The sequence below is a fragment of the Nanorana parkeri genome, unplaced genomic scaffold, assembly GCF_000935625.1.
Source record: "Nanorana parkeri isolate BGI_ZX_2015 unplaced genomic scaffold, ASM93562v1 scaffold29, whole genome shotgun sequence".
Classification (NCBI taxonomy): Eukaryota; Metazoa; Chordata; class Amphibia; order Anura; family Dicroglossidae; genus Nanorana; species Nanorana parkeri.
The window spans coordinates 26541-52949 of NW_017306297.1; the positions used below are offsets into that span (position 1 = coordinate 26541).

The window sequence follows — 26409 nt, forward strand, 5'->3', positions numbered from 1 at the left end:
GAAATATCCACCTTGACCTCTCCTGCAGCCACAACATCCACTCCATCCTCTACTATTATCAACTTAGTCTCTCCTTCATCAAGTATTTCCTCTGAAATATCCACCTTTACCTCTCCTGCAGCCACAACATCTACTCCATCTTCTACTTTTACCAACCTACCCTTTCCCTCATCGAGCATTTCCTCAGTAATATCTACCCTGACTTCTACTACAACCACAACACCTATACCAACCTCTAGTAATACTAACTTTCCTTTTCCTACCTCTGCCCCCATGACTTCACCCATTTCTTCCTCTACCACTCCTACTTTTCCGTCTCTTTCCTCAACCACCAAAACCCTACTGTCTTCAGCCTTTGTTACCACAAGCACACCGCCTTCCACTGTTATTGCTACTGCTTCCACAATACCCTATTCCCGATCAACTACAAACCCAACAGAATTCTCTACAGCATTTATTTCTAATTCACCTTCATCAGGTAAATAACTCACAATGCATTTATTTATCATTTTTATTTTTTTTCTACAGTTTTAATGCAAAGAGATCACTTACAGTGAAGATTACAGCTCAGGGCTTTTTAAACGTTTTTAAACACTAATTTGTTAAAAAAACAAAACTTTTTTACTGTAACTCTTCTCACAGTTAGTGATAAATAATGGAACAGTACTGATCAAGGACAGTGTATGATGGTATACAAGACTTAAAACCCATCTTCAGTCAAACAAATGAAACCCCCTACCACCCATCTCCCCCACCCTCTTCTAATTGATTGCTGGTATGGCCTAAAGCTACAGTCATGTGATACTCCAGTCACTAGTCTTCTCTTCTTCTGTTTAAAGGAGTAGAGGTCTTTATTCTTGTGTCAATGTCACTTCCTGCATGACATGGACACTTGCTATCAGTTGTCCAGAGGGACAACTGATAGCCCTTTTTGTTCAAAAGGGGTGTCCGCAGCAAAAACTTTAGCATGAGAGGACTGTCAGGGACCAGCCTCCATGGGCATATCTGCAGTGCTGAATGTGTGGCCCCTTGCATCCAGAAACTGCATTGGCAAGGGACACTGATGGCTTTAAGTTGATATATGTTTAGTCGAAAGGTAGGATGGAAACAAAATGAGCAAGATGTTTTAAATGGGGGTAGGAGGGTGTTATTATTTTCCTGGAAATGGGCTTTAAAATGAAATATACAATACATGTTATAACCAGTATGCATTTTTATGCCATGTATTTTGTAAGGATTATAAAGAACTATAAAATATATTAGTATTTTGTTTCAGCATTGTTAAAATGGTCTCAACATATAACCAAGACCTTGAACATGCAAGCAACATGGAGCAAAATAGGTTTTCCAAGCATCTGCCACAATCACAAGCTAGCAGTTAGTTTTATTCAGCTAGACCTCATCACAGAATGTATATTCACTAACAACTCAATATTTGCTAAATTATAAATGTCACTCAGCACTTGCATTTTTAGTATTCCAGTTTGGGGACTTGTTCACATGTCTGGGAGTATCCAGACCAGAACAGTTTGTTCCTGGACCAAAAAAGCATCCCAATGTATCCCTACAGTATTTCTGGGCTCTGTTGCCACCAGCACAGTCCGTTCCGGTCCAGACAAAAAATTACTGCTTGTCTCATTTTCTTTGGTCTGCAATGCACTAGAGCGCATGGAAGCGCATCCAAAATGCATACAAACCAATTTTGGGGTATTGAATACTCACGGATACCGAATACCGATACCGGAAGTCCAATAAGGGAAGCCGGGCGGCAAGTAATGACTTGCCACCCGGCTTCCTGATTCACTGGGAAGCCGGGCGGCATGTAATGACTCATCACCCGGCTTCTTGATTAATGGGAAGCCTTCTCCATGCTCCCTCATCACCAGGCTGTGTGCACTCTCAGGTGGGCTGTGCAGGCTCTCAGGTGGGCTGTGTGGTGTCTCAGGTGGGGTGTGGGCTCCCAGGTGTGCTTCAGGCTCTCAGGTGGGCTGTGGGCTCTGTGCAAGCACTGTATGGGCTCTCAGATGGGCTGCTGGGTCTGTGTGCGCACTGTGTTGGCTGTGTGTGGGCTCTCTGGTGGACTGCAGGCTCTGTGCGGGCTGTGTGTGGGCTCTCCTAATTACTGTTAGAATTTCGTTCGTTTGAGAAACATTTTCTACCTGCTCCTTCAACTTTTTCGGCACTATGGTCAAAATCAATCATCAATTTGACCCCATCAACTAATAGAAAGTAAAAAGAAAGATCTTTTGTATGACAGTTCATTTGGAAATCTACTGGTGCATGGCCAGCTTTAAACATCAGATGCTATAAGTAAGTAAGATCTGCTGTGAGTTTTTTTTGACTGTGGACTACATGTGTAGTGTAATCAATAAATTGTAATAGGAGTAGCTCTAGTTTCAAAAGCAAAAATTTAATATATTGCACTTTATGAATTCTAATGCAACTCAAGAATTTTAGGATATAGAAACTACATTTTATTCTTTTTTTTTTTAGGCTTTTTTTCCCTTTCCACTTGGTAAAACAGCTTAAGTTGAACCAGTGATCTACTTTCCACTAAGTAGCCTGTTGGTATTATAAGAAAGCTCCACAACGTTTATTGAACTGCTTTTACAGTTCAAGAAAAACTTCCAACCAAGCTTAATAAAAATGTGTGCGTGCTTTAATAAGTATGTAACATATTGTTTTACATAGAGAACATCATTATTCAAAGTGATGAGGAAAATAAGACAATGGGGTTGATTTACTAAGTACAATTTTAAGTCAATTAGGCTGTTCATTTTGCAAGAAGATTTTCATTATGCAAGGGAATATTCCCTTAGCTTAGTGGATGAGGTGAAGTTCTGCTGACTTTCATCATCCAATCATGTGTAAGCAGACATACTGTTTATCATATATTTTCTGGCATGTGATTGGAATTTGTTTCAAAATTAGTTTTTACCATATTAACTAAGTTAGGGAGGAATAAAAATCAACATCAAAATTCCCTTGGAAAGACAACAGCCTATTTGCCTTTAGTTAATCAGCCCCAATGCTTCAAGAAGTAAGACAAGTGACGACAAATAATGTAATTAGTGTAATTCAGAAACTGGCTTAATAGAAACATCTGTGAGGCAATAAGATATAGCAGATCATGTGCCATGGCCCAGCTTATTTCTTTCTTTGTATTTCCTTCTAGTTAGTGGAATCTGCAGTGTATCAGGTGATCCTCACTACAACACATTTGATGGTGGAGTACACCATTATATGGGCAACTGCACTTACACTCTCACTAAGCCATGTGATGATTTGTCCAGTGGATTACCCTATTTCCATGTCTATGCCACAAATGAACATCGGGGCTCCAACAACAAAGTTTCATATATCCGGTCTGTGCATGTAGAAGTGTACAACACTAACTTCACTCTGCTAAAGAGTAAACAGCTAAATGTAAGTGGATGACATACCATATTGCCTAAAGAATATACTACAATTTATAGCATGTAACTGCTAACATATACATTTAGAAAATAATTAGATATTTAATACCATGTGACCTATGATAAATGTATTTCTTCCAGCTGTATAGGTGAATTATTTAACTTTTCTTTGTTTATTTCTGTTATAAAACTAAGTTTTTGCAATAATTGGTATGATTAGAAACCTTAATAAAATAGCATACATGAAAGGTGGAGTAACAAAGGGTTGGCAGAAAAAGATGGGTTATAAGCTTTTATTGCTGACATGTATTGTGCATCTACTTCATCACATGTTTTCCAAAATTCTCAGACAACTTTTAACACTCTTCTTTTGGCCAATGATATAGCAAAAGTTAATTTATAATACTGCAAAAACCTTTGAAATGGTATGAGATTACCCTAAAGCTAATCGGATATTATTAGTCTGAAAATAATATTATAATTAGTTGCTTTACGTTATACATAATACATTAACCGGTTCAAACAAACTCCTATAAACATGTGAAATGTGTAATTGCAGGTGAATGGGAAGAGAACAAATCTACCAACTCCTCCTAATAATAGATTCAGGGTCCATCTTAGTGGTAATTACATGATTTTGGCAACAGATTTTGGACTGCAAGTGAGATTTGATGGCAACCACTATGTTGATGTTTCTTTGCCATCAACCTTCAAGAATCATTTGTGTGGATTGTGTGGTAAGTCACAAGTTTCCAAAAATGTTATTATGCTTTACAGGTTTAGTTTTTAAATACCCCATTCTTAAATCAGCATTGTAAACCACGGTACAATCTTTCAGGCAATTACAACGACGTTTCATCAGATGACTTTTTGAAGCCAGATGGAACTTTTGCTGATGATTCTAGAGAACTTGGGGAAAGTTGGATAGTTCTGCAAGATGGTCAATTGTAAGTGTTAAAAATTTGCCTTTGGTCACATGTCGCTTTTTTATATATGATGGTGTTTTGCATATGTTCCAGTTGTTCATTTATCTATCCTTTGTTTATAGCATACATGTAGAAATGCGGTCTCCAGCCAGTCTAAAAATGTAAACTGAATGAGTTCCCAGTTTGTTCTGTACCTATGTACACGGTACCTAAAAAGAAGACAAAAACTTATATTTTTTTATAAGATTTATAACATCTTAATCTTTATTTTTAAAGCTAAGCTTTATAACTGCCATGTTGATCCTTAAAGAAGTGCAGCCCTTTGTAAGGTTATGGTATCCACATTTGTTACTTGTATTTGACATGCCTGGTTTCCCTGATAGCAAGGATAACTTGCTACAAACTTGTGGTGGGGTGAAATTGTAATTTTGTTAACTTGCTGCACATATTGTAGTCTGGCAAGTTGTAGACTTGCAGAACACTTGCAGCACAAGTTCTAGTTGACACTTTTTGAATTTGTAGCAAATTTGCTTGGCAAGTCTACAGCAAGACCCCTGTAGGTCTTAGCAAGAGCTGTGCAAGCTTGCTGGTCTGGAGACTTGCAATGCAGACTTGATGTAATTGTGCAACAAAATTGTGAAGCTTGGCAAGTCTGCAATAGTTTAGCAAGTCATTTTCAAACTTGCAGCTCAATTGCTTGCTATCTGGGTTTACTGTAGAGCTAATATTACACTTTATTACAGTCCTTAAACATGTTGTATAGCATCATAAAGTCTTTCCTAAAACGAATATTGGATTAGAAAAATAATAACACCTTGTGGGCGTCAATGGAATAAACCAAACTGCTTAAAGAGGACCTTTCATTTCTTATTTAACATTATCTATTTTGATTCTTCCCCCCCTCCGCAATATTACCACAACACATTATTTTATGGCAATTACCTTTTTGGGTCTCCACCATCCCTTCACTTCCTCCTTTCTTAGCTAGACAAGAATAACTTATTCTGTACTGCCAAATCCTCATGTCTTCTCATGCTTCGGGAGAAATTCCCTTTGCAGCTGAGTGCCTCTTCCTGTAGTGATGGCTCAGGTTGCAAACCTACACACAGAAACCATGTATCCATTTCAGAGACAAGGCAGTCTGCTGCAAAACAGAAGTTCTGCCCAGCATGAGAACAGATACAGATTTAGAAGGAAGAGCAGCAAAGAGAAGGGAAACAACCATGGATTACAGTAAGGCACACATTACAGTATTGTTTTATGTTAAAAAAATCTGAGGGTTTAATGTCACTTTAAGCCTAATTCTGGATAAAATAGTTTTATCTTTTTTTTTCTTGTTTGGGTAGCGTGATGAAGAGGTAACATTTCTGTCTATGGCCCCTTTAGAGAGATTTTCCTTTAGCAGTTGCTCATAGGACAGGAAAACACAAATAGTAATAAAAACATTGTCAGATGTTCTAATCCTTTATTCCTTTACTATATATGAAATTATGCTTTTGTCTGTGTCCCCCAGTTGAGAAAAGTGGCATCGCTTCTTTTCAAAATGTTAGAGGAAAACTCCTGAATACAGACACAGATGGCAATAAAATCCTGACAGTGGAGCTAACCTTTCTCTTCTCTATCTAAAATGTAATAAAACTTTTTGTCTGGAGTTGGGTATTTAATATACTTGCATTCTACTGGTATTATGTGTTTCTCCTTCAGGTGTGAAAGTGAAGACCTGGCTGGTTGTAATCCTGATGACCGTCAGAAGTACAGCAAGATTACAGCTTGTGGCATTATAATTGACCGATTAGGTAATTTTTGTAGCACTGGGCTAATTATTGCTTAAAACTAAGCATTTAAATTACATTGAAGTGTTTTTTTTTTTAATAGTGTGCAAATAAAAGAAGGCTTTTATTTATGTTTTTGTTTCTTTTAGGAGTCTTCAAGGACTGTCATGCTCTGGTAAATCCTAGTAACTTCTTTGACAACTGTATACTAGATATGTGCTTCACTCAGGGCGAGTCAACTTCCCTCTGCTATGCTGTGCAGGCATATGCCCAGCAGTGCTCAAATGCCGGCGTGTGTGTAGAATGGAGATCAGACACTTTCTGCCGTAAGTATTACTATGCTTTTATGGGAGTTTAGTAACTGATATCTAAGCCACACATTTACACAAGATTAAATAACCGGGCAATGCAACCAGGACTGATCTGTTGATTATGCAGATGAGGTGCCCTGCTGTGCCTCAGCCAACAATGGATTCTAATATAGCAACTTGAAGCACTGTGGGTGAAGCCAGGCCTCACTTCAACTTGAAAGAACTCACAGACATAAGGCATTCTGCTACTTTTTGAAAATCAGACACTACAAGTATCAGAATGATCTTGGTGTCCAGTTCTCAGAGAACCCTTCATGTGCATTTTCTGGCAACATGTTAAATCAATCAATTAACACCCAATGCTATCCAGCAAACATGGGAAATCTGCTTAAGTCAGCATATTCACTCAGTCAGCTTTGTTCCTACTACCCTGTAATTCATTACAACACGATTCTATAGATAATCTCATAGGTTCACTGAGTATATATACTAAAGCCTGTGATGTGTAACTTCCTTTTTTTGGTTTCTTTTATGACAAATAACACTACTTGTATTAGGTTTCATTCTGATTGGTAGCTTTTTAGTACTTACATGTTTTAGATCAGGGTTCCTGTATGCCAGAAGCTGCAAAGGGTATGTTTGAGAATATATATTTCGTAAGCAGGGGTTCAGATCATTATACCCTCGACAAAAGGCAATGGGTGGACTGGAGCATCTCAGAATTGCCTGTATTACCTAACTCAAGCAGTAATAATAATTTTGACTGCAAGTTTAACAAGTTTAAATTAATAAAAAATGACTACATTTCTGAAAAATTCTGGATCACCCTCCTATATGTAAATCATATTATAGCAGCTCAGCATGGTATCATAGTGTTTTAAAAGAAAGTGAAGGTGGAAAGCAGAAATCACCAGCACTCAGTAAATGTCTTTGATGTCCATTTAAGCGGACCAATCATCAGTTGTCATGTACAAAAAAGCAACGTTTCAGGACCGCACAGGATCCCTTCATCAGGGCGACAATGTAACAAGTCGGTCTATATTAATACAGCTACATATATACCCCTTGAAGAGAGTTTTGTAACCTTTAAAAAGGTTACAAAACTCTCTTCAAGGGGTATATATGTATATTGTTGCCCTGATGAAGGGATCCTGTGCGGTCACGAAACGTTGCTATTTTGTAGATGACAATTGACGATTGGTCCGATTTAAATGGACATCAAAGATATTTACTGAGTGCTAGTGATTTCTGCTTTCCACTGTTTGTTGCACGGTGCCATCCGTGATCGTCACTGCGAGCACCACTACAAGTACTTGGGCCGGGAGCGCTGTGAGGAGTGCAGAAGGAATTACTATTTTCTACAGGTATATGACTGACACACCCACCTATTTTTGATGGCTAAAAAAAGCAAAAAAAAATTGGAACCATTGGCAGTAAAAAAGAAAAGAAAGTACAAAGAAATAAGGGAATGAAAGAAATTTAAAAAAGTCAGTGTCAAAGTAATAAATAAGGAGAGACGGGGAGAAAGTAGTTAATTAAGGTTAACTAGGGTTACCCAAGAGTTAATAAAGGGTTAATTAGAAACACATTTTATTTACTTTTGTTTTACTTGCAAGGTTACTCTAAAGGTGCCCATACACCTGACGATTATCGTACGATAATCGAGGGTAATCGCGCGAGCGTACAATAATTTTCCAGCGTGCTCAGAAGACGAAAGTCGTGCGACCTTACAGTAGAAGCGATCGCACGACTTTCATCTTCTGAGCACGCTGGAAAACCTGCCTGGTTGGTGGCGTGCTCGGAGACGAATGCCGCACAGGCCGCTGTGCGCAAGCGCACACTGCCCGCTCAGCACTGCAATCATCGGAAGCCCTCCCCTCGCAAGTACGATCTGCCTGTCCAAGATGGGCAGATCGTACTAAATTTTAATGACCTTACAACCATCGTACAACGAAAGTCGTGCGATGGTTGTAAGGTGTATGGCCACCTTTACTGGCATCAGATACAGGTGAAAGATCACTTCTTTGATCTGCTGTGAATGAACAAGGCTAATTACAATGTCTAAAAACAACATTGCTTTATCATAATTCTTATTGACACCACAGACACTGTCGTGTTATTGTCAATTTACACAGCAGCTGCTGCAGTTGCTTCTGTGATATATACCACAAGTCAGGTAATTGTGGCCAGGGAGCTGCAGGGGAAGTGGAGCAGGGCGTACAGCACATGCCTTAATTATTTAGGTGAGATTTTATAGGGTGTGTGTGGTACTTTGAAAGTCCATAATATATTAAGTTAACCGCATCATGAAGTAGGAGACCATAGAGCTATCAAAATAAATCAGGGGATAAAGTTCTTGAGAAGCACCAGTACAAGTCATATTTAGCACACATGCAAATGAGAAGGCTGATCACCGAAACTCAGTGACCAGCTAATCAGACTATTAATCAGAGAAGCAACAAAAAAATACTTTGCACAGATGGGTTTTATGAAAGAAACCCGAAAAAAGCATCATATATTTTATTTGGAGCTTTCCAAAAGGCATGTGGGAGAAAAACATGAACTTCATGGTCTATGTTCTTTGCTATGTGTGGATAAGTCACTTTCATGACTTCTCCAGACATGCCTGACATGTTTCACCCCCTACTAGGGCTTAATCAAAGAGTTTTAGAATTTACCCCCGAGGCAAAATGCATCAACGGAAGGCATTGGCTGCGTGGACTAATAAAGTTGTTATGAGCAACAAGGATCACCGGTTTACAGCTTCATGTTTGTGTTGGGGGAAGTTGTCATTAAAATTTGAAAGTTGTGTTGTTCTTTGCAATAAATAGATGTCTCACAAGTAATTTTTTTCCTATATTTCAGCAATGATATGTCCAGCAAGAAGCTATTATAGCAGTTGCGGTACCACATGTCCATCCACTTGCTTCAACTCTCCTGCAGTAGCGTCATGCGAGTCTAAGTCAGTAGAAGGCTGTTTCTGTGATGACGGCTATTTCCTCAGTGGAGACAAATGTGTGCCTCAGAGTGAATGTGGCTGCACTGATGAGCATAACAACTCTTACCAGGTAAAATATTCTGCAAGCGCTGTGAGGAGTGCAGAAGGAATTACTATTTTCTACAGGTATATGACTGACACACCCACCTATTTTTGATGGCTAAAAAAAGCAAAAAAAAATTGGAACCATTGGCAGTAAAAAAGAAAAGAAAGTACAAAGAAATAAGGGAATGAAAGAAATTTAAAAAAGTCAGTGTCAAAGTAATAAATAAGGAGAGACGGGGAGAAAGTAGTTAATTAAGGTTAACTAGGGTTACCCAAGAGTTAATAAAGGGTTAATTAGAAACACATTTTATTTACTTTTGTTTTACTTGCAAGGTTACTCTAAAGGTGCCCATACACCTGACGATTATCGTACGATAATCGAGGGTAATCGCGCGAGCGTACAATAATTTTCCAGCGTGCTCAGAAGACGAAAGTCGTGCGACCTTACAGTAGAAGCGATCGCACGACTTTCATCTTCTGAGCACGCTGGAAAACCTGCCTGGTTGGTGGCGTGCTCGGAGACGAATGCCGCACAGGCCGCTGTGCGCAAGCGCACACTGCCCGCTCAGCACTGCAATCATCGGAAGCCCTCCCCTCGCAAGTACGATCTGCCTGTCCAAGATGGGCAGATCGTACTAAATTTTAATGACCTTACAACCATCGTACAACGAAAGTCGTGCGATGGTTGTAAGGTGTATGGCCACCTTTACTGGCATCAGATACAGGTGAAAGATCACTTCTTTGATCTGCTGTGAATGAACAAGGCTAATTACAATGTCTAAAAACAACATTGCTTTATCATAATTCTTATTGACACCACAGACACTGTCGTGTTATTGTCAATTTACACAGCAGCTGCTGCAGTTGCTTCTGTGATATATACCACAAGTCAGGTAATTGTGGCCAGGGAGCTGCAGGGGAAGTGGAGCAGGGCGTACAGCACATGCCTTAATTATTTAGGTGAGATTTTATAGGGTGTGTGTGGTACTTTGAAAGTCCATAATATATTAAGTTAACCGCATCATGAAGTAGGAGACCATAGAGCTATCAAAATAAATCAGGGGATAAAGTTCTTGAGAAGCACCAGTACAAGTCATATTTAGCACACATGCAAATGAGAAGGCTGATCACCGAAACTCAGTGACCAGCTAATCAGACTATTAATAAGAGAAGCAACAAAAAAATACTTTGCACAGATGGGTTTTATGAAAGAAACCCGAAAAAAGCATCATATATTTTATTTGGAGCTTTCCAAAAGGCATGTGGGAGAAAAACATGAACTTCATGGTCTATGTTCTTTGCTATGTGTGGATAAGTCACTTTCATGACTTCTCCAGACATGCCTGACATGTTTCACCCCCTACTAGGGCTTAATCAAAGAGTTTTAGAATTTACCCCCGAGGCAAAATGCATCAACGGAAGGCATTGGCTGCGTGTCCTCATTGCTGCTCGACTAATAAAGTTGTTATGAGCAACAAGGATCATCGGTTTACAGCTTCATGTTTGTGTTGGGGGAAGCTGTCATTAAAATTTGAAAGTTGTGTTGTTCTTTGCAATAAATAGATGTCTCACAAGTAATTTTTTTCCTATATTTCAGCAATGATATGTCCAGCAAGAAGCTATTATAGCAGTTGCGGTACCACATGTCCATCCACTTGCTTCAACTCTCCTGCAGTAGCGTCATGCGAGTCTAAGTCAGTAGAAGGCTGTTTCTGTGATGACGGCTATTTCCTCAGTGGAGACAAATGTGTGCCTCAGAGTGAATGTGGCTGCACTGATGAGCATAACAACTCTTACCAGGTAAAATATTCTGCAATCTTGTATATGACACTCTTGTAGCTGTAACTACTTAGGGGGGCTATTTACAGAGACTTCAGATGTTTTGTTTGCTGTTTTTTCTTAGCATTTCTTGGCTGAAGCTATTTGTAAAAGCTTGTTTAAGGTCACATTTGTTTTTTCCACTCATTAAAGCTAAACTCAAGGCAGATTTAAAAGGCACACATAAATGAAGCTCTGTTATCATTAATAAATCATTAAAAGCATTTAAAAAACAAGGCCAGCAGTGTAAATATGTGAATCTCACTTGGTATCATTATCTTGCATTCCCTCTACAGCAAAGCTGAGAGAGGGGGAGGTGAATCAGTACAAGGAGCCAGTTAGGTGTGTTGCAGTTCATGGAGCATACTGATAGAAGGGGAGAGCTGGGTGACAGGTAGATGAGCCCATGGGTGCCCTGCTTCTCCTTTCACTGTTCAGTCCAAGTTTGGGGAGGGGACACTTGTTTTCTGTTAGTGGAAAATAAACTGAAGCAGGAATGGAGTTTAGCCCTATTTCTGTAGATTTCATTTTTATAACATGCAAACAGAAGATGTAAGGAGTATAATGCAAGCATTATATTAGTAATAACAGTGTGTACTTCTTTATCTTTATGACTGTCTCTGCAAAAAGGGTAATTGTAAAAGGGCAATAGTCAGTTTTTGATGCGTCTTTCTTTGGATAAATTAAACATTTTGTTATCAGATTCATTACTGTTAATTTGATATATTCTTTGATTAAAACTTACTATTAGCAGACAATGTAGGAAGGCACAAAATGAAGGCAGACTCGTCCTCTTAACATTAGGCTAAACCTCTCTGAGATCTTCATTTACTGTCATGTGATTTCCTGTTAATAATACTTAGTCCTGCACATTGTTACTGTTGTTTTATTTGTTAAAAAAAAGTAAAAATAAAAAGATTACAGAGAATAGAAAATGGAGATGTTTTCTGGGGACTATTTTTAAAATCCCTTATCAAATTATCTAGAATATATGTTTAACATGTAGTTTTGCCTGAAAAAAACACATCTTAAAATGACAGCTTGCAAACTATCTGCTTCCAGCTTGGAGAAAGTTGGTTCACCTATGAAAACTGCACTCAGCGCTGTACATGCAACAAGAATAATGTCATCACATGTAGCGAATGGCAATGTGGATCACAAGAGCAATGCAGGATGGATGAGGGAGTGCTGGGCTGTCATTCCTCTGGTTTGTATTAGATTATCTACATTTTTTTAAGCAAATAATATATTCATTTAGTCACACTAACAGTGCAAATTTTCCGGACAAACCATTATGGTCTAAATTCATAATTAGGAAAGTTGTTTTGCCAAGCTGTGTAGAAACATGATTACTCTACAATACGCGTGTTTTGGGAGTGGGATCCCTGTTTTTTGGGAATCCCTCTCAAAGCACCCCCCCCCCCATGCTAAAGGGCTGGCATTACATAGCGGGGGGGAGGGAGGCTGTACTGTCATCACTCTTTTGCTATACCAGTCTGCATGCCTGGTATTATGGGCTAATTAGATTTGAGAGGGAGGCACGCTTTTTTAATTTGTTTTACAAAGTATCTGCCTAATGCTAAAATTAGATAAAAACAGTATTTTAGCACCTTGGCAAGCTATTGCTATTGCTTTACACATATGAGATATGACAGTTTTTCACTTGTACTGCACTCACCTGGCACACATTCATCCTGTCTTAAATAGATTAAATGTGAAGTGCAATGCCAGGCAAATGTCATCAAATCTCACTTCAAGGAATCTCAGTAAAGGATTCACTGAATTAATTTTCCAGTTTTTTCTTTAAACATAGACACCCAGTGTATATATATGCATGTCAGTGACTTCCATAGATAACGAGGCAGATCCTAAATATCAAGACTAGATTATAAACCTAAACTGGCCTGAGCATTAATTTTGGATGTATTGATGTCCTGAAACATTAAACTCACCACATTGATTATAATGGAAATATATATTAGTATTTAGAGATGATGTTCAGGTTCACCATTTTCATGGGTTTAAGGTAAATTCACAGTCCTGACAAATTTTTGTGCAGATTCACCTGGGAGAATTTGTTAAAACCATAATGCACTGAATGGCCTTTGAACTATGACCAGCAGGCTAAGAAGGGCCAGTTAGGGGGCTTTTTGGATAAGCCACCCCCCTCATTATAAAAGTGGGGGGAGGCAAAGGGCAGCCATAGTGCCAGTGTGATGGAAGATGCTGTAGGGATTAGGGTCAATTAGAAAACTGTACTTTAATTCCAATTGCCAGCTCTTTGAGCAATAATTTTTTTTTGCTGCTATTCGTTTTCATTATTGGGGGCTTTTTTGTCTTTAATTTCATTTTGTGGTGGATCTGAGGTCATCATTTGTTTCATCTGTTACCCCATCCATAGTAAGACGTTTTTCTGCAAGGTCTCCTTTATTTAGGGGTTTTCTTTTTTGTTTTGTTTTGGAGGCGTATATTTTATGTTAATACGATCTTTATTTTAGGTTAAATTGCTTTTTTTTGCAGCAAGGCTTCCTATAAAAAGTGAGCTTTTGTTTCAGGGGTGGCATTTTTGAGTTTTATTTTTTTTGATTGTGCCCTTTTTCAGTTTGGGGGTGCTCCAAATGCATCATCCACTTTATCCTGACCATCTGCATTTGGAGATGCCTTTTGTTTACAGAATGCCTCCGGATATTATTTGAAAGAGAAAAAATAAGTGCAAGAACAGTGTACATCTAAACCACCTCACAATATATCACTCACATTCACCACACTACCTTCTCCCTATAAATCAAGTTAGGGATACAATGGTTAGGCCTTGTATCCATGATTTAAACTATCCTGATGCTACATGATACCGTTGTTTCCTGTTCCAGTTGTGTACTGTTGTTTGCTATACTACTGTTTCTAGGAAATTTGAGCTTAACCTTGAAATTTACAATTTTTCTGCTGCTGGCCAATTTTACACTGCTGTTTCATCTGCAGTCTCCTAATTCTTATGAGAGTTTGATAGAATTTGGCCAGTCGCAAGACAGTTTATACATCAGTGAGGACAGGGACAAGCCTCAGGGAGTTAGTGGCCGGTTTCTATAGGCTGATCCAAACAATTATTTTACTGGTTTATTAAAAAGCATGTGTCACTGTTAAAATTAGCTAAAGAAAACCTTTTTTTAAACTGACTCAGACTGGACTTCTGCTGCTATTTGGGAGCCAAACTAAGTGCACAAGGAAAAAAAATCAATTGCACAGCCAAATATGTGCTAAAATCATATGTTGTCACTGAGTCTGTGAAACTGTAATATTTTGTAACACTGTATACATCTATAAGGCATCCCACAATTTATGCATGTTATTTAAAGGATTTGGTATTTAAAATGTTTCCCTTAGAGTCGCATGAAAAAAGCCTCTCCCCACTGTACAGTTTTGCAGTGCAAAGCTGTCCATGCCTTTTTTGACAGTAGTTTGCCTTAAAAATAGCCAGATTTAATGGCAGGATTCACCCCATACATTTCAATGGGTGTTTCTACTAGGTTCGGGATTGTAGAATTTCGAACAGGATTTGCCGAACCCTTGTCAAATCGAACCCAGGCAGAGTTTCCCATCCCTAGTAGTATTATTGATTTAAACCTGTATTAAAGTATATTGTTTTAAACAAATTTGCCTAACTTTACAATCTCAGATTTATTTTGTGCTTGTAGTCAATTTTTTCGGAGCATTGACATTTTCTTCTTCTGAGTTTCTGATTTTTCTGCATTTGTGTTGGAAAAATTATAAAGTTATATAAATCAGTATAGACATGCATTATAAACATAGTGTTTATGTTTAAATGCAGGAATTGCAGCTTGCCATGTTTCTGGAGATCCCCATTTCTACACATTTGATAAGGTCATGCACACTTTCATGGGTACTTGTACTTACACACTGGTGGATGTATGTGACAAGAGAAGTATCATACCTCTCACCATCAAAGGGAAAACAGAGGACCGAGGGCAACGAGCTGCAACATATCTCAAAGAAGTTTATATTGATGTGTATGGCATTCGTATTACACTGCAGAAAGATAGGAGAACTCTGGTAAGACTTAATTATTAGATGAATTCATAAACACAGTATGATACTACAGTATGTAAGAAGTCCCGTACAAGACTCTAACAAAGTGTACCTGCAGTATTTATAAAAAAAAACTACTCAAATGATATATATTTTATTGTTTATCAACAGGTGGGTGATACTCTCATCCATACACCATGGACTGGACATTTGGCTGGGGTTTCTGTTGTCACTGTTGGTCTGTACACTGTGGTGACCACTGACTTTGGAATGATAGTGAAGTTTGATGGTAATCACCACTTGGAAATCGTCCTCCCAGAGTCATACTATGAAAAGGTCAGTGTGTGGAGTGTTTTGTTTTCCCTTTAGATTAAGTGCACCCACCCCTCTTTTCCACCGAACCTTAACAGGCCACATAACTTCAAGAGGGTACCCTCTCAAGGCCCCCCCACCCTCTTTTGCAAGACACCTTGTTCCCATTTTGAAAGGATAAGAGCCATTTGGGGGTGAGAATTATCAGAATCTGGAAGTCCCCTTTAGGACAAAGGGTCCCTAGATATCTGGCCCCCTACATGAATGAATATGGGGTACACAGTACCCCTTGTTACTCTTTGACAAAAATTTTTACAAACGGTAATAAAAACAACCACACCATTGATCCCATGATTTAAATCCAATGTCAATCACGTCCTCCCTGACACATGCTACATGACAATGTTGACCCACTGATAGACAATGTTGCCCTGCCGCTATTCCCGACACAAATTACAGATACCCAGCACTACAGTAGCTAAATACAGATCCCTAATCAGTGTTTGTAAACACACTAGGGAAATAAATATGTATTTCCTATGCTACTCAGCTCTATTTAATGGCCATAATCTGTTATTTTCTTGATATTAAATTGGACTTAGAAATAAAAAAAGAACTTTAATTTTTGCCTCCGTCTGCACAGAACAAATTTTACAGGACCAATGGTTCTGCAAATTTCATATAAATACTAAGTATCCATGTAATGTTTTGAAGGATTTTCTTTTAAATTAAGATACACTAGTGCTAAGAAATCAATGTTTTATTTGAAATAGGTATGTGGTATGTGCGGCAATTTCAACGGCAGAAAGGATGATGAGTTCCTCATGTCAAACTCACTGCAGGCTTCTAGTGTAACGGAATTTGGAAACAGCTGGAAGTCTGAGGAAGACAGCGATAAAAAGTAACTGTGACTCCTGAATTTTTGATTATTTTGTTTATATACTTGTTTGATTATATATTTCTTTAAAATCATTCGAAAGTCTAGAGTAAAAATGATAGCATTGTGTGGCTTAATAAATGTACATTTTCAAAACATGTTAGGTTTCTTTAGCTGGTATAATACCTGATAAGAAAACAAGCATGCTTTGAAAGCTTACATTCTCAGTCTATTGAGCTGGTCAATAAAGGCTATCACTTTAGTTCCAAGCTTTCATTGATGCTCTGTCACAACTTTAAAAGCCATGGAACTGTTGTTCACTTTAGCTCCACCAATAATATGAATACTCTGAAGGGATCTTTATACTGAGGCAGGACATCTTTAAACAGTTGCCTTTATCTATCTGTCTTTTCACTGCCGCAGCATTTTAAATGTATTCTGTTTTACAACATATCTGACATCACCTGTTAAATCAATTGCCTACTGCTTTATGGTCTTAAAGCAATATTTGCAACCACACACTTTATTTTCAGTGGACTTTCTTAAAGGCCAAGAGTCTAATCTGTTTCCTTTTCCACAAATCATCAGATATCCTGCAACAAATGTGCTGAAATTGTCAAATAGATTCAAAGCTTTTCATGGTTTTCTAACTGCCTCCTCCGCTGTCATTCAGCTCTAGAAATGTCAGAGTCTCTCCTGCCCACTGAGGCGGGGACATTTAAGAATTAAATGTCAGGGTCAGGGCATGTCCAACAGAAAGGGGCAGGGCATGTCCACTTGACCATAAATCAACTTTGTGTTTACCACTAAGGATGCAAAGACTTCACAAAGACACACATTGATTTACAGATTCAAGCAGGTACTTGTAGGTACATGGACAGAATCTTTAAAGCAGAATTCTGGGAAGATTTTTCCTTAACCCTTGCAGTGGGGCAAATCCCCTGATACTAGGAGCCGGCTCACTCTTAGACCACTCCCAGTAGCCTCTCTCCCCCTCTGCTGCAGTGGTCTAAGGTCCCATAATTCTTTAGGCTCTATACACAGTATATTGACATCATGGAGCTGAGGATAATTCCAAAGCTGCAGTGTAGGAGGAAAGAGGCTTCAGGGACCGGAGAAGCAGGCAGCCAGCTCGGTGGTTCAGGTAAGTATTTGTTTTAGCGCCTAGACAAAAAGAAGCACTTAGCCTTGCAGTGCGGGGGTAGCCCCACTTCAAAGGTTAAGATCACTTTTGCCTGGAGTTCTTCTTTAACATAGGTCATTTGTAGGCCATACCAGGTACCCATTAAGAGTTTGAGGCTTAAGCAACCTTACTCAAACACTAAACATATGAGGAAACACTGTGGCTGAATAAGGGATACATTAGAGAAACCTCACATTTCTGACCACCAATGATATATTAAAGAAGGGGCGCATTAGGAAGCCTGAAGGGAACTGACTATGAAGAACCTCTGCACCACCAATGATAATGATAGAATTATACAAACCAGCTAAAATATTACATTGACTTATAACTACCCTTTCAGGCATAGCTGCTTCTGACAGTGTACTTTCAGTCAAGATAATGTAAACAGTCTCATTATAACTCTACAATATACTTATATAATGTAACCCTATTATACTTATGGATTTTACTACTTTGAGAAAACTTGTCAATTCCTATGTCATTTTCAATACCCTTCTTCTGCAGGTGCTTGGATGATGACAGAGTGGATCTCAGCCCACCATGTACTGCAGCCCAGAGGCCATCTATAGAAAGTCAGTGCAGTGGACTTCTGTCAGACACCTACAGACCTTGTCATCAACTAGTTGATCCACAGCTGTTTATTCAGTCTTGCGTGTATGACATGTGCAGATATGACAGCATGATTTCCACGATGTGTGCTATATTCCAAGCCTATGTAGATGTCTGCAGAACACAAGGAGTAAAGATTAAATGGAGAAGTCCATCATTCTGCCGTAAGTACTTTAGTCCGTTGTAATGTTGGGGAGCTCACAGATCACTCGCACAGCTTTTCCATTAACGAAAAGTCTTTATTTATCTTTCAAAAGGCAGACAGTAAAAGGAAGTCCAACATAAATAGCGTGTCTCCAGCATATAACATATATGGGCTCACCAATCCTTGAGGTGTCACACACACTCACAGTGTCCCAGTCCTGTAACAGTTTTAATAGCTTCTCTTGCAGCACTGCTGCTCCGGCCTCAATCCCCAGGGCCCCTGTCTGTCACCTCCAGACAACCCCAGTAATGTGCTAACCCGCACAATAGGTATCACGAACCCGCAGCACTCTGCTGCACTGGCCTCCACTCTGACTCCTGGGTGGAGTTCTCCTGACTCACAGGTGGGGCCCTGAACATGAGCCAGCATTCTTCTCATAAGGGCTGTGCCCAGGTGCACAATCTTTTAGTGCTGGTTACCCATAAAGCCTGGACCCAGGAATGGAGATTTCATCCCTCCCAATGCTCTTTGAAATCTCCCAGTTCCAGGAACCCATGCCAAATCCGGAAAACCTGGGAAGAACTGCAAAGCCAGCTCTTTCCCAGTCAACATTTGCACTTTCTGGAACTGCTCAGCCCCCCTGGCTGAGAGACCTGGGTGACTATATTGCCAAAAGACACCCTGGCATTGCCACGTACTGCCACACAGTATATAGAATGAAAGAATGGAGAAAAATACTATAAAGACTTATAGTAAACTATAGCCATAACACGTACGTTAAAACTAAACTCCAGGCTGATATAAAATGCTGTTTGATTCAACTGTGTATTTATCATAAAAACATTAAGGAGGTTATTCACAAAGCTGCCGAAGGCAGCCGAGTGAATAACCTATCCGAAGTGAAGTGAGCCGAATGATGTTCACTTCAGTCTCGTAGGCTGATTTCAGCTGTACATCGGCTAAAATCAGAAATACATCGTCTGAGCCGAAGTGCAGAAGGAGTTCGACTCAGCCGATCCAACATTTAAATAGGCATTCAGCTCACTATTCTGCTCGGATAGAAAATAGGACATTTTTAAAAAATAAAAATATTTAAAGAAAAAAATAAAATAAAAATAATTGGGTGGAGTTAGCGGTGACAGCTAGCTCCACCCACCTGTCTCCTATTGGCCGGCACCTGCCAGAGTCTTCTAGCAGGCCCTGTCCAATGAATAACAACTGGGCGGAGCCGACCATGACATCACGGCCGGCTCCGCCCAGTTGTTATTGTTTAATGACAGATCAGCATCCCCAGGTCATTTGGGGACGCTGATCTGTCATTACAACTGGGCAGAGTGAGCCGTGAGATCACGGCTGGCTCAGTCCAGCTGTCATTTGAACGGAGATCGGTCGGCTTTTTGTATAGAATTAACATAAATAACAGTACTTGCTTTGATGTCAGCATTCGTAAGCCGCTGCACAGTTTCTTTGAAGGCAACAAGTATGCTGCAGGGTTATTTTATTTTTTTAGGTCTCATTGGGTACTGTAATTGCAGGATTAGAAAGCAAGATAGCATGATATTATATTGTTCTGAGTCTGCTTTTGGCTTAATGTTTACATTTTAAAAATGAATTGCATTTTCTATTTTTACTACAGCCCTGTCATGTCCAATACAGAGCCACTACACAGACTGTGCATCTCTCTGCCCACCTACCTGCAATAATATCTATGCTCCCGATGTGTGTAATAAGCCACCTGCATGCATGGAAGGTTGTGTCTGTGATGATGGATATGTACTTAGTGGGGACCAATGTGTTCCACTCAGTTCATGTGGTTGCAGAGATTCCAATGATAACTATTATCAGGTAAGTAATAGAAGCCATGAACAAATGTATTTTTGTAAATAAGACATATTTTATGTTGAATACACTTGTTTTAACTGTACCTTAAAAATATTTAAGTCATGGTAAACATCGGTACCAATGGCAAAATTCGAGTTAGAAGGAGTGTCCTAAAAAATTATTTCAAAGATTTAGGTGCTAAGTTAAAGAAAAGTACCAAGGTAGTATTTTCTAAAATACTGCCAGTGCCAAGAACCACACCAGAAAGGCAGAGGGAGTTAAGAGAACTGAACAAGTGGCTGCGGAACTGATGTCGGAAAGAGGGCTTTGGGTTCATGGGGAACTGAGCTCTACAGCAGAGATGGGCTGCATCTAAATGGGGAAGGTGCACCACGCTTGGGGGAGAGAATGGTTAGAAGACTGAAAGAGCTTTTAAACTAGAATATGAGGGGAGGGAATAAAAACGGATATCCTAAACAGGGAGCAGGTAAAAAAAACAAAAGTGTGTGGGGTTTCCCCTTAAAGTCATGTCAGGCCCTTAAGGTCTGGTAGGAATTTTAAGGAGGAATTTATCCCCAAAAATTAGGGAAAAAACATGGGGTCCCCCCTATAATTCCAAACCAGACCCTTGATCTGAGCATAGGCCTCCCTCCCATACCAGGCCTCATGCCCTCGGCACTGGGAGGGTGCTTTTTCAGGGTTGCCCCTGGAAAAGCACCTTGTTCCCATGCTGTCTTCCCCACAAGCCCTGGCTTATTCACATCAGGGTACCCCTTTAAAAAGGGGCACCCAGATGCGGCCCCCACCCCCTTGTGAATGAGTCAGGGGTACTTGTACCCCTACCTATTCACTACAGGGTTCAATAAAAGTTTTGCAAAAGAGACCAGCCGCCGAAAAACTGGGCGAGATTACGTTTAAATGTGTGACCGCGTCACTGGTCACACATTCTAACGTCTCAAACTGTGATAGAACAGAGGTCTGTCTGTAATCATTTAAAGGAGAACTATGGGGTCAGGGCTTTTCCTCATAGTTCTCCTTAGGATGCACTGCCCCATATTGCAGGACCGGACCCCACTGAGGCTGTGGTGGTGCCCAGGACCGGACCCTACTGGGCCCCACCACAGCCTCAGGCCCCGGTGCGGCGGCACCGCCCGCACTGGCCGTAGTTCCGCCACTGTATTGCATTGTAGTCCTTCACATGAGAAAGCACAGAGGGTGGATACTTTTCAGCACACATAGGGACCATGGAGAAGAAAAGTAGCCATCCTTTGGCAGGAAGTTGTGGCTGAAGGGATATAAAATAGATTTTGGAGCATTTAGAGCTGAACAATTACAAAAAAAAGATACAAACTAATGTATTATTTATATAATAGAAGGTATTTTTATTATTATTTCATTTTTTACTTTAGTGTCGCTTTAAACTAATGCTCATTTTTGTTCATTTAAGGAGCCTTGGGCACATTTTTTTCACCATGGTTGCAACTTCTCTAATGTTGGACATCTAAATCCTGCCCATCTATTAAGCACAATCCAATTACAGATTATCTGACCTAAATAGTGGAATGGATGGTGGAGCTTAGCTCCTAGGGAAGCTCATTTTTCTCAAGTCAGAGTGTACTCTATATAGAAGAAGGTTTTCAGGTTGATAAAGTTAATAATAAGCATCTTGTGATGTCATAGGACTTTTAAAACCTTAAAATGGCTGAAAGGCTTGCTATAAAGAAAATTAGTCATGCTTGTCCTTAAAACAAGGATCTGAATATTCAGTGTGAAATCATTATGCCTGTCCAGGTTTACCTATAAAAATGTGCCTTGCTCTTGGCTCTGAGAGTCAGTCTCTGCTAGACAACAAACTAACTTTATTATACTAATATTTGTGTGTTGTCAAAACAATGTCAGGTTGTTGACATGACTATTGACGGACCTTAGGTGATGTCTCACCCTGACTCTTAGAGCCCAGAGTCAGGCCCAAACAGAGTAAGTAAATAAGGGCCAAATACAAAACCCTCTATAAGTTACCATGTACCATCAGTAGCTCATCTACTGAAGCCATAGGAACATTAGAACATAACATTCCATTTTGTGGTTTTGTTAAAGCATGTATATAGGTATAACATTTAATTTACAAGATTTATAGAGGTTTAATAATGATGCCTAATAATCTAGGGTGTTAGTAATGTATTATACTTAAAATAAAGGTAATGTCATTGTTATACACTACACAGTATGCAGACACAAAGCTGAAGAATACTCTTAGTTGTCACATTTAGGCTTTCATTATCCAAAATATCACTTAAAGCGTATCTAAACAAACCAATTTAAATTGAATATATGGCAGTTTACTAATCCTTAAATGTGATAGCTGCATTCGTTTTCTTTATGGTTGTTTCCTTTATTTTCCCTTGATGATGCGGCCAGTACCATAATTCCTTATGGTGGCTCCACTGTATGCAGGAGCAATGGAGCCACCGTTGGACTACAGCATTGTCAATGTTGGGAGACAGTAATATCAAATGCAGTATCAAAATTAGTAGCAAATTAAAACTGAACCCCAGCTAAAATGTTTGTAGCAATTACAGTGGCAGGTGTTTTTTTTCCTTTTAGGATAAAGTTTTTACATAAATAATAAAAGATAACCATTTGTTTCAACTCTCTATCTGCTAAATTTGCGCCACAGCTTTGTCTGGTAAAGGAAACTGAAAAATGTCAGGCTTCATTTTTTGGATAATCAGGGGAAAATAAAGGAAAAAAGCCTAAAGAATGAAAGATTCAGCCACCACACAGGTGCAACCACCACTGCTGGTATTGGTAAACTGCAATATAGTAAATTTTTACTTTTGGGTTTAGATACACTTTAATACTGAATTAATTATAGTGTAGGGTACAAATGAAAGGCATTTCGAATCTGAAATGGATCTGGGAACATGATTAATAGTTGTGTATATATAAAGTAACTTTTGTTTAAGTTTCGTGGACTGACTCTTAGAAATGTCAGAGTAATATATACCTCTTTAACACTTTGTAAAGGTGGATTATGTTGGATTGTTATGTAAAACTATACATTTGCCTTTTTAGATTTATGAAAGCTGGATCACACCTCACTGCACACATAAATGTGAATGTAACAAGGGCAATGAAATCAAATGTAAATCCTTTAGCTGTCCTTATGGAATCTGCAGTGTGGACAAAAATGGCAAATACATCTGCAAACCAACAGGTGAGTGTGTTGCAGCACAAGAGTTATCAACTGATATACAGTTGTGTGTAATATAACCATCTACCTGGTGGTTTCTGTATCAGTGAATGCTAGAAAAATAATTATAGATATCAACCGCAGTAAGATCAACACTAGGTTGCCTGCCTGCTCCGCTGTGTCCCTTTGCCCTGGTAGCAGAAGGGACTTGTTATATTTTGATTCAGCAATCCTCGAGAATAGATGACCCGGTATGGCACAGCCATACTTCATTAAAAATAAGATAAACTGTAATTTGCAGTCACAGTTCTAAGAGCAATGAAGATCAGGGAAGGATAATCTAAAAGCAGCTGTTTGTGTTATATTACTTCACCTGATAAAATAAATTAATTGGTGAAATTAGAATGTATTCTTCTAGGAAGATGTATGTTGGACCTCATTGTCTAACTACTCATCTATTCCAGGTTATTCTAAATGCACCATCGGAGGTGATCCACATTATTACACCTTTGATCGCCTAAACCATCACTTCCAGGGCAAGGGTACTTACATGCTGACACGGACGTCTTCTGCTCTGCCGGACTATTTGGAATCATTTACTATTGAAGGAAAAAATGAGGCTATGTTCTTATATAGTAAATTTAGTTTACTGAAGGAGCTGCATATTAAAGTTTATAATCATGTCATATCATTCAGACAAAACAAGATATTAGTGGTAAGTGTATAAAATCGTCTTTGAGTATATTTAGAATATAAAAGAATGATCTGTCGATAACACTTACCTATAAAACTGCATATCTGAGAATCTGAGACCTTCACTGTGTAAACTGCCCAGAGTTATAAAGCTTCATCCTGAAATTTTCAGAAGTCTTTACAGAAGTACATGTGCACAGTAACTTCCATTCAGCTTAATGAAGAGCCTGTATGTCAACTGAGCTTTGGCACACATGAACAGTCACTGTTACGAAAAGTAGACACTGTTCAGTGGTGAGCAAAATGTAGCTATTTGTTTACCTTTCTGATAAAAAGATAAAAGGGAGTTTTAGACTATTTACTCATTCAGTTAATGCAGAATATTATGAGATAACCCATTTGTCTACTGCCATTGACAAAGGCAGCTTTTGATGACGATGGACTTTTTGCTTCAACAAAGCGATTTACCTTTTTCCAGCATTTTTGAGAGTGTAAGAGTTCAGAGTTCACAGTTAAAAGGTGTGGCAATGTGCAACCAAAATAGAACAGCCCTACCCCCCCACACACACACATTCCTAAGCCAGCCTCTGAGAGACTAGTGGGTGGTGCTGGAGAGGCCAGAATATATCACCACTGGATTGGCGTATATAGAAAGTTCCAAAATAACTAGACACCTAGTGAGGAAAAGGCCTGGAATTAGCATGGTGGGGTCCTTACATACTCAAAGGCAATACAACAGGAGACAATTTACTAAGGACTAAACATACTTTCTGACTAGATGATTTACAAATTTACAGATCACTGGGTAAGGTAAAAATACTTTTTTTTATTAAACTAATTTCACATATTAGTGCATTATTTATTACAGGCTTACTAGTCAAGCAACCTGTGCTACATTGTATTTGAAAACACATCAGATTTACAAATTTACAGATCACTGGGTAAGGTAAAAATACTTTTTTTTAAAACTAATTTCACATATTAGTGCATTATTTATTACAGGCTTACTAGTCAAGCAACCTGTGCTATATTGTATCTGAAACACATTGGTATCTGCATAGTATAGGGAGAAATGATACAATTATTAGCTACTGCTGCTTACGTAAGCAGATAGTTTAACAGAAGGCGTGTGTGTGTGGGAGGGGATAAAAGTTAGAAGTAATCTGCCTATTAAGTCCATAAGGACTTAAAATAATGTGCTCACACTGCAATTTCTGCTGGAATATAGTTTAAGTTGAACCAAAAATAAGCCTTTCAATGCGATAATGACCCAACTCACACTAACAAAGCTAGCAAGGAATGGCTCAAAAAGAAAAAAATGAAACATTGAACAGTTATGGGGGAGGCTGAAATGGGCAGTTCATGCAAAAGAAATGCATTTTACTATGAAAAATGCTTTAGTGTTGTAATACCCTCTATTCAGCTTTATTATTATCGTTGCCAAATACTGTATGTCTCATTGGTTATTTTCTGAGGGTTGTCTATGTCTTTGTCTAACAAAATGTACAATACCACCAAATATGAAAGCAGTTTAGGAAATATGAATGTTTATCTTTATAATAAAGTTTTAAATATGTTTACTCTGGAACATGCTGTTTTGAGAATTATTTTGTTGCACTGATTTTCTTATTGTATTCTAGCTGAATGGTGTAAGAACATTACCTCCTGCCCATCCACATGATGGAATAAGCATCTACCAGAAGCCAACAAGAATCTACCTGGAAACAGATTTTGGCCTTTCTATCAGCTTTGATGGCAATGAAAATGCTGGTACTGTATATTTTTTTATGGCAAGATATGCAGCTTAAAGGGGTTGTCTACTTATAACTGACATATGGGGCCATACTACTGTTAATATTCTGTGCTATGTCTATTTTTTTTAGATGATCTTTAAATAGCAAGGATATATTACCAGAGCTGAATTGCTTTCTCTATATCAGGACAGTAGGGTGGATATTACTGACAACCTAGGGCTGGTTCACACCAAATGCAGATCAGATCTGCATGAGTTTCTGCACATGCAGTGCAGTGTATTTTTGCTGTGTTGTTGCCGTGTTCTGTGCCTTTTTTTTAAAGCCTAAAATGGGCTTTCAGTGCATTCCAGGGCATTTGAATGCATTTCTGAGGCATTTGCATGCGTTTTGGTGCATTCCAGGGAAGAAAAAATAGGGCATATTGCAATTTTTCCACATGCTCTGGAACTGAACGCTCTGGTGTGAACTAGAGTCCAAAATACCATTGGA

General features: G+C 38.9%; 1 protein-coding gene across 1 annotated transcript; it reads left to right on the forward strand.

Moving 5' to 3' along the window:
- The first annotated feature begins 273 nt into the window (after window positions 1–273).
- On the forward strand, window positions 274–26060 carry LOC108795597 (zonadhesin-like). The gene is made up of 17 exons (XM_018566880.1): window positions 274–478; window positions 3176–3426; window positions 3976–4153; window positions 4255–4363; window positions 6047–6138; window positions 6264–6440; window positions 11144–11268; window positions 12349–12493; window positions 15113–15354; window positions 15502–15666; window positions 16416–16543; window positions 18210–18478; window positions 20096–20304; window positions 23356–23497; window positions 23938–24188; window positions 25807–25936; window positions 26050–26060. Exons 1-17 carry the CDS (start codon window positions 274–276, stop codon window positions 26058–26060), a joined length of 2829 nt encoding a protein of 942 aa, XP_018422382.1.
- Window positions 26061–26409: the final 349 nt, after the last annotated feature.

Bases quoted from the DNA above. Each gene is read 5' to 3' on its own strand.
- LOC108795597 (XM_018566880.1), top strand. From the start codon at position 274: ATGACTTCACCCATTTCTTCCTCTACCACTCCTACTTTTCCGTCTCTT. The intron at 11,269-12,348 runs GTAAAATATTCT...ATCTGCTTCCAG, and splicing joins AGCATAACAACTCTTACCAG to CTTGGAGAAAGTTGGTTCAC. The intron at 15,355-15,501 runs GTAAGACTTAAT...GTTTATCAACAG, and splicing joins AGAAAGATAGGAGAACTCTG to GTGGGTGATACTCTCATCCA.